Source organism: Bison bison, unplaced genomic scaffold, assembly GCF_000754665.1.
Source record: "Bison bison bison isolate TAMUID 2011002044 unplaced genomic scaffold, Bison_UMD1.0 scf7180017864133, whole genome shotgun sequence".
Taxonomy (NCBI): Eukaryota; Metazoa; Chordata; class Mammalia; order Artiodactyla; family Bovidae; genus Bison; species Bison bison.
In genome coordinates this window covers 81,784-90,720 of record NW_011494705.1, presented here as the reverse complement: position 1 = coordinate 90,720, position 8,937 = coordinate 81,784, and the positions used below count along the sequence as shown (strand labels likewise).

The 8,937-nt window shown below is 35.6% G+C and overlaps 1 protein-coding gene across 1 annotated transcript in view; it reads right to left on the bottom strand.

Moving 5' to 3' along the window:
• Positions 1-45: 45 nt before the first annotated feature.
• CEP83 (centrosomal protein 83kDa) overlaps positions 46-8,937 on the bottom strand; it is an 80,932-nt gene continuing 72,040 nt past the window's right edge. The window contains exons 13-15 of the mRNA XM_010839695.1: positions 3,325-3,428; positions 1,669-1,858; positions 46-695 (exon numbers count right to left, since the gene is read on the bottom strand). Of these exons, the coding sequence (XP_010837997.1) occupies positions 591-695; positions 1,669-1,858; positions 3,325-3,428 (399 nt within the window). The 3' untranslated portion in view covers positions 46-590. The remainder of the gene's footprint in view (positions 696-1,668; positions 1,859-3,324; positions 3,429-8,937) is intronic.

The window sequence follows — 8,937 nt, the reverse complement described above, 5'->3', positions numbered from 1 at the left end:
GAACTCCGGGAGTTGGTGATGGACAGGGAGGCCTGGCGTGCTGCGATTCATGGGGTCGCAAAGAGTCGGACATGACTGAGCGACTGAACTGAACTGAGTAATATATATAGATATCTTAAGTTTTATGCTGACTTTAAATAACTTTCACATATAGTAAACCAGAAAACATTTCTGACCATGTGATTGGTAAGCACCTCAAAGAAGAAGAGGAGGGAATTCAACATAGTTCTACTTAGGCAAAATGCCACACCCCCCCCCTTAAAAAAACTCAACAAAGCAAAATTAATAATTGAAAAACTTGATTCCCTATTTAGTTCCTTCTTCTTTGTTCATTTATTTTACATTCTCAAAGGGTTGTCAATAATATTCTAAATATCTCTGAAGCTGTCTTAGGGCTTCACTTATCATTACTACAACCTTAAAATCCTGACATTCATGCAACACAGCATGGAGACAGTACCTTTACTTGAGGCACAGTCAAGTGATTTGGCAAACAGTAATAAAGTATCTAAATGCCACATACATTAAAGCTTCAAGCTTTACTGAGTCACTGATTTCATCCCTTTTGATCTGCCTTTTCTCCAAGCAAATCATTCCCCAGGAGATCCAAGTTCCTCTAGTTGTTTCCTTTGTGTTGTTTCAAGTTCTTCTAGTCTTTTGCGAAGTAGAGAGAGTTCCCTTTGATGCTGTTCCTCCTTAAAAGCACAGAAAAAGGAAAAACAGAAAAAGCATTGCAAGAAAGGCTGTTAGAAAAACTGGTGGAAAAATAACTGTTAGGCAGTGGCCTCAGTGTCTCTTTTATTCAGGTCTGCAACATCTGGCAAGAAAAGAATGACCATTTTAGCAGTCTAAGAACCCCAGCATGGTCTAGACTACCAACTAGTCCTCCCTTTTCTCCTGCCTCAGGCTGTATAGCCTTTAGCCAATACCCAAAGTCTGTTCTTCTCTAGGTTTAAAGTTCACCGCAGAATAAATTAGATAACAGTACTGCAAGTCCCAGGTGTACTTATGTGGCAACTTTCTAACAAGACGAGTTTAACAGAAGTTTATTATATAAGCAAAGCACTTCGTCAGAAGTACAGTTCAGTGACGTACAACATTAAAAATCTTCCTTGCTTACAACATTACAAAATGTCATTGCTTATTAACAGTTCATCTTCTGAAAATCATCTGATCAATTTGGTTCCCTCAACATCTCAGGGATTTGATAAAGTAAAACTAACTCAAGTTTTGGAAACAGAAAGATTTAGGTATGAAACTCAGCTCTCAGTTATGACCTTGAGCAAGTCACTTCACCTCTCTGACTCAGCTTCCTCATGTGCAAACTGGGAATACTAATACCTTCCCTCAAAGCATTTTCATTAGGATTAAATAAAATGTATGGAAAGCACATAGTACAGTAACTTTGCATAAATGTTGGTAATAATCAGAATTATATGAGTGACCTACAGACTCAACAGTTTACTCAAAGACTTTATCGGTCTCTTCCTTTCAGGTGCCCAGCAGGAGACTTTACTCCTAGCACCATCACTGAAGAATAGATTCAAATCCACTATGCCTCTCAGCAATTTTTCTGGTAAAGATTTAGGTTTTTAAATATTTAAACAGGTAAAATTTACAGAAGTATCTATCTAACTGTTTTCTCCTAAAATAAATGCCCATACATACCTGCATGTGAGGAGGGAAGGACAGTTCCATGCCTGGAATCACAGTTGATGACTGAAGACTAACAGGATTGATGGATGCTGATGGAGGTATATTAGGAACCAAAATTAAACTTCGAAATTCATTATGTCTTCTCTGTATATCCTTTAGTCTTTTTTGAAGCCTTGTATACTCTTCAAATGGAACATTTTGTCTTAAAAAGGAAAAGCATTTCTGTTGCTTAATACAGTTATATTCTGTTGAAGAACAGTATGAGTCACAGAACATAATTTTAATTGGGAGGGAAGGATTTTTAAGATTTACCAATATATAATACATAAAATGTGGTTTACCTAGACAGATAAACAGAAACATGACATGACATCTTAATTATTTGTGTTATTGTTGGCCCTGTAGGCTGTCGACTTACAAGTTTTATTTGACAATTAGTCAGAGATAAAAAACATTTTGATATTTTTAATTCTACTCCCCCAACCCATGAATCTTGAAACTAAAAGGACTCCTCCAAAAAAAAAAAAGGTGCCTTATTTTACTTCAAGAATCAAACAGAAATAGAGGAAATACCAGGTTGAATATTATGAATTTGGTAGGTAAAATATGGTCAAACGTAGCTAATTCATTTTGTCCTATTTTTTAATGTACCTAATGAAAAAGATAAAACTACCCAACTTAAGGGAAAATGACATGGATTAAAAAAAACTTTGCAGGCCTTCAGAGTTCACCACCTTTTTGGACATTAATTTCCTAATAATCACAAGTAATCAAATATAGTTTCAAAACCATTTAAAGTTCTAGGTGATCTGTGCCATAGCTGCCCACTCTTGAATTGGTAACACCTCCTCCACAACCATTAATTTTGAAATAATAAGTTGAATTTGGTTTTAGAATGAATGTGGTGGCTTCTCACTTTGGAACAGAGAGTATTTGTAAAACTGGCATTTATTCCACAGTCTGGAAACCTCTTGGATGTTCTAAAAAAAATAACACCACACACAACTGTTCATATTTTAGTATTAATTATACCCAAGAAGACCAGTGCACACTGTAAAGCATCACTGCTTGACATACAGGCAGCTTCCATTACAGAAAAGTCTGATACTGTCTAAATGCTGAAGACTACCACTAATTAGCTGAATTTGAAAAGATTTTATCAACGTAAATCACATGGGTCATACAGTGCCACTACTACTAAATTAAAATGGCAAATCTCTGCTCAAAAATGCTAATGATGCAGATTATTAGTTGTGCTTAGATATAAATAAAAACCAGAAACTACTGCCCAATAATATTTTCCACACCAAAACATTAAAAAACTGAGCCTTGATTCAAAGTTGTGGCCACAATTTCGAACTTGTAATAACTAAACTGTCTTGTCTCAGCAGCAAGGATTTACACCACTCCTGGCTACCAAAGCCAGGGACTGACCTTTCCATCAGTCCCAACCATACAAAACAGAAATGCATATGTTAAAGATGTTTTGGTTTGAAGAAACATTGAATCAGAAAAAGAATAGCAAAGATAATGAATTAGGAGTCTAATGAAGTTTTACGATTGTTTTAAATTTATATTTTAAAAGCAACCCAAGTACATTATACTCAGAAACAACGTTCTATAACGTCAAAATATCACATGGGGCATATATACATACAAACATATTACCTATTTAACACCTGATTTTCTGTTTCCAATTCTTCTCTCTTTGCCTCTAAGATTTCTACCTTTTCCTGCAGTCTCTTTAATTTGTTTTCATGAAGAGATTTTCTCTAAAAAAAAACAAAAAGAGAAACAATTAATATGAACAAGTATGCTAATACATACTCTCCTATTTGAACAAAGCTATATAGTGAATATTTTACTCACCAAAAAAATTTTACTTAGAGATAAGTATTTTCAGTGAATAATCAGAGCAAAGATCACTGGATACAATGCTTATTGAAAATCACAAAGATAATAATGCACAGATCTAGCTCATATCCTGAAAGTAACAAACAGAACTATTATAAATGCCAAACCAGAAAATTAGCATCAATAAGGAAATTGTGCAAATAAAACTTCTAAGAAGGGAAGAAGTCAAATTTTACTAATGAGTTTGCTTGTCACCTGATAATATAAGCTCTTCATTCTCCCAGAAGATATCGTGAGTTTAAAATAAGTATAAATTTAAAATGAAAAGCAAGTTTGCAATTGATAAATCACTACCAAAGTAGTAAATTAAAGGATGAGACAGCTAAGACTGATTATGGATGCATCTCAGTTTGAAAGCATGCCTTTCTAAAGGGAAAATTTTCTAATAATATGGAAAGATCTATGTATAATGCAAAACAAGTAAATGAAAAAAGGTAATACCTTTTTAATTTTATAAAAAGTTTGCCTTTAAAAAAAAGCAGAAAAATACCTATAAATGTTGACACTCATTTAGTAGCTATAGACCTTTTTGGTTTTTGGTTTCTAACTCTTTACTAACAGGCTTACTGAAGAATGAGTAGAATATAAATGTACAGCAGAATGTAAAACCACAAAGAAAACACTGGTGTCACCTCACACAGGTCAAGAGCACTGCCATACCAAAAGGGCCCCTACCCCTCCCTCCTTTCAATCTCTACCCTCCCTGTCCTCTGAAAACATAACCAACTAATCTACTTCTAAAGATGCAGTTTAGTTTTGCCTGTTTTTGAACTTCATGCAAACAGAATCATAGCACACATTCTTTTACAGATGGCTTTTTCCTTTTACTCAATACTGGGAGATTTATTCATGGTATTGCTTACAGGCAGAGTTCACTCATTGCCTACCGTGGCACTAAAACCACTTTTTTGTCCTTTATTAGCACAAGTATATATTAATGTATTGACAGGTGATTCGGGACTCTATTTATTCACCCACACACAAAGAAATCATACAGTGTATATACTTCCATCTCTCGATTTTTTGTTGTTCAACATTTCATCTCTATGATTGTTTATTGCATATCACAGTTCTCTATTGTTATACCATTATCCATTTTACCAATACCTCATATTTTATCCATTCTCCTCTTGATAACAATTTGAATTGTTTCTAGTTTGAAGCTACTATGAATAAAGTTTTTATGAACACTGCTGAATATGCTTTTGGTAGATATATGTCCTCATTTCTCTTTGAGTACATATTCAGGAATGAGTCATACACAATACATATGTTTTAACTTTAGTAAAACTAGCGTTTTCTAAAGTGGTTCTAACAAATTATTAGTCACATCTTGTGTGCATGCTTAGCCGTGTCTGACTGTGTGACCCCATGGACTACAGCCCACCAGGCTCCGCTATCCATGGGATTTTCCAGACAAGAATACTGGAGTGGGTTGCCATGCCGTTCTCCAGGGGATCTTCCTGACCCAGGGATTGAACCCAGGTCTCCTGCATTGCAGGCGGATTCTTTACCGTCTGAGCCATCAGGAAAGCCCATTAATCACATGCCCACCAGCAATATATGAGAGTTCTAACTGCTCTGCATCCTTACCAACACTTGGTATGGTCAGTCTTTTATAATTTTCACTACTCTAGTGGAATAGAATAATATGTCACTGTACTTTTAATTTGCATTTTCCTGTTGTCTAATGAGGGTGAGTATCTTTTTATGCATACTGGCCATCTGGATATCCTTTTTAATGAAATGTTTGTCCTAGTCTTTTCCCTGTTTAAGAAAATATTTTGAGTAATCTATTTGTCGGAATTCTTTACATATTCAGAATATGAATACTTTGTCAGATATATGTGTGGCAGATTGACCTCCCAGTGTGTGGTAATATTTTTTCTCTTAAGAGTGTCATTTTATTAAAAAAAAAGTGACACTTTAATGTCTTTATCAATTATATCTCTTAGGATTAGTTCTTTTTTTAATGTCCTGTTTCAGAAATCTTTACTTATCCCAAGATCTTAAGATTTTCTCCTCAAGCTTCTTTCTAGCAGTTTTATTTTTTTACCCTCACATTTGGGTCTAAGGTTCATTTTTATCTAATTAGGTTGGGTTAAGGATAACCAATTGACCCCACATCCTTTAAGTCCTCCAGCTTTTTTGTTCTTCAAGATTGCCTTGGTTGTTCTGGTCCTTTGTCCTTTAATATGAATTTTAGAATCTACTTTCCAGTTTCCACAAGGAAAACTACAGAAATTTTGATTAGAATTGTATTCAATTGGTAGGTCAGTTTGGCAAGAACTGACATCTTAATAATATTGAGTCTTTCAAATCAAATATGGTATAGTTTCCCTTTAGCTAGATCTTTAGTTTTTCTTAGCAATATTTGTAGTTTTCAGTGTAGACTTGCATATCTTTCATTAGATTTATTCCTAAGTATTTTGTATTTCTTATGCTAAGGTAAATGGATTTAAATATTTTATTTTCTGTTTGTTGTCTATGTAAAGAAAGAACTGAACATCACAGAAATGCAAGTAAAAACCACAATGAGATATCACAACTGTTAGAATGAATATTCTCAGACAAGAAACAACTGTTGGTGAGAATGTGGAAAAAAGGGAACCCTCTTGCACTGTTGGTAGGATTGTGCAGCCACTATGCAAATTAATGCAGCCACTACGGACAACAGTGGGCGCTTCCCAGGTGGCTCAGTGGTAAGAATCTGTTTGCCAATGCAGCAGGCACCGGAGACATGAGTTTGATCCCTGGGTTGAAAGATTCCTGGAGTAAGAAATGGCAAACCGTTCCAGTATTCTTGCCTGGAAAATTCCATGGACAGAGGAGCCTGGGCTGTCTAGTGCATGGGGTTGCAAAGAGTCTGACACAACTTAGCAACTAAGCATGCACACATGGAAAATAGTATGGAGAGTCCTCAAAAAATTAAAAATAGAACTACCAGTAATTCCACTTCTGGATATTTATCTAAGAAAAACAAAAATACTAACTTGAAAAGGCATATGCACCCCACGTTCACTGAAGCCTTATTTACAATAGCCAAGACATGGAAGCAAGTGTCCGTCAATGGATAAGGAAAATGTGATACACATACATTAGAATATGGTTCAGCCATAATAAAGAAAAATCTTGCCATTTGCAACAACATGGATGGATCTTGAGGACATTTTGCTAAGTATAATAAACTAGACTGAGAAAGAAAAACTACCATGTAATCTCACTTATATGTGTAATCTTTAAAATAAAATAAGCTCAAAGATATAGAGAACAGATGGGCAGCTGCCAAAAGCAGGGGGTGAGGGATGGGTGAAGTGGGTGAAGCAGATCAAAAGGTACAAACTTTCAGTTAAAAAAGAAATAAGTCCCATGGATGTAATGTACAGCATGCTGGTTACAGTTGATAACACTGTACTGCATATTTGAAAGTTGCTAAGAGATTTATCTTAAAAGTTCTCATCACAAGAAAAACAATTCTGTAGCTATGTATGGTGATGGATGTTAACTATTAACTAGATTTACTGTGGTAATAATTTTATTATACAAGTATCAAATTTTCTCTATGGAAGGTTTTAAATTAAGGATTCCATTTCCCTTATAGATACAGGACTATTTAGATTTCCTAATTTTTGTATTAGTTTTATTGAGATGTTCAAGGAATTTGTTCACCTAAATTGCATTATTAACATAGTTATTTTTATAATATTGTTTTAATATCTGTAAGACGTATAGTGATATCCCCCTTTCATCGGGATTGAACCCGGGTCTCCTGCATTGCAGGCAGATTCTTTACTGTCTGAGCTACCAGGGCCCATTATATTGTCCATTCTGTTTATTTACTTATCTACCTGTGAGGAGTCTGGGGAGAATCAATTTTATCACCATCTTTTCAGATTGATCAGCCTTGGCAAGTTAAATTTTCTCTATTGTATACTTTCTCTTCATTGATTTCTGCTAAATCTACCCACAGAGTTCGTAATTCAGTTAATTCAGTGTTTTTTAGTTCTCAACTCGCCATTTAAAGAAATGTCTTCTAGTTTTCTGGTGCAATTCTCAAGCACTTATTCTGGAGCATACACAACATGGTACTTTTATTTACTTTTTTTTAACATGGTACTTTTAAAGTCTATGTCTGATAACTCCATTACTTGGATCCCCTGTGGGGGGTTTGCTTACATTGGTTGTTACTTCTCTTGATTTTCAGTGTAATTTCCTCATGCAGCTATTTTTAAACCATTATTAATAGAAATTTGTTAAAACTGATGAACCCATGTTGATACATTATTATTAACTGAGGTCCACAGTTTTCACTGTCATCCTCTGTGCTGTTCAGTTCTATGGTTCCATCACATGCATAATGTTATGTATCCACTACTGTGTGTGTTAATTGTTCAGTCATGTCCACTACTGTAGCATCATACAAAGTTTCACTGCCATAAAAATCCCCTGTGCTCTACCTGTTTATCCCTACTCCCTAACCTCACAAAGACTGGCAACCATTGATATTTTTTCTGTCTCCATAGTTTTGCCTTTTCTCCTGCTACTGCTGCTAAGTCGCTTCAGTCATGTCTGACTCTGTGCGACCCCAGAGACGGCAGCCCACCAGGCTCCCCCGACCCTGGGATTCTCCAGGCAAGAACACTGGAATGGCTTGCCATTTCCTTCTCCAATGCATGAAAGTGAAAAGTAAAAGTGAAGTCGCTCAGGTTGTCTACTTGAAAGTTATACAGTTGTGTCTGACTCCTAGCGACCCCATGGACTGCAGTCTACCAGACTCCTCCGTCCATGGGATTTTCCAGGCAAGAGTACTGGAGTGGGGTGCCATTGCCTTCTCCATGCCTTTTCTAGAACGTCATGTATTTGAAATCACATAGTAAACAGCCTTTTCAGACCAGCTCTTTTCATTTAGTAAGGTTGCATTTAAGGTTCCTCCATATCTCTGCATGGCTTAATAGCTCATTTCCTTTTTATCACTGAATAATATTCCCTTGTGTATATAAGAGATAATATAAGAATAATAATAATATTCTCTTGTGTGGATATAGCAAAAGTTTTTTTTAACCATGCACCTACTTAAGGACATATTTCTAGCTTCCAACTTCTGGCAATAATGAACAAAGCTGCTATAAATGTTTGTGCACAGGGTTGTGCGTGTGTGTGAGAACGTAAGTCTTCAACTCATCTGAATAAATACTTAGGAGTGTGACTGCTGGACTGTATGGCCAGACTATCTCAGCTTTGTAGGAAACTGCCAAAGGATCTTCCAAAATGGCTGTATCATTTTACAATCCCACCAGTAATAAATTAAAATTCCTACTGTTCCATATCCTTACCAGTAGTTGATACTGTCAGTGTTTTGGATTTTAG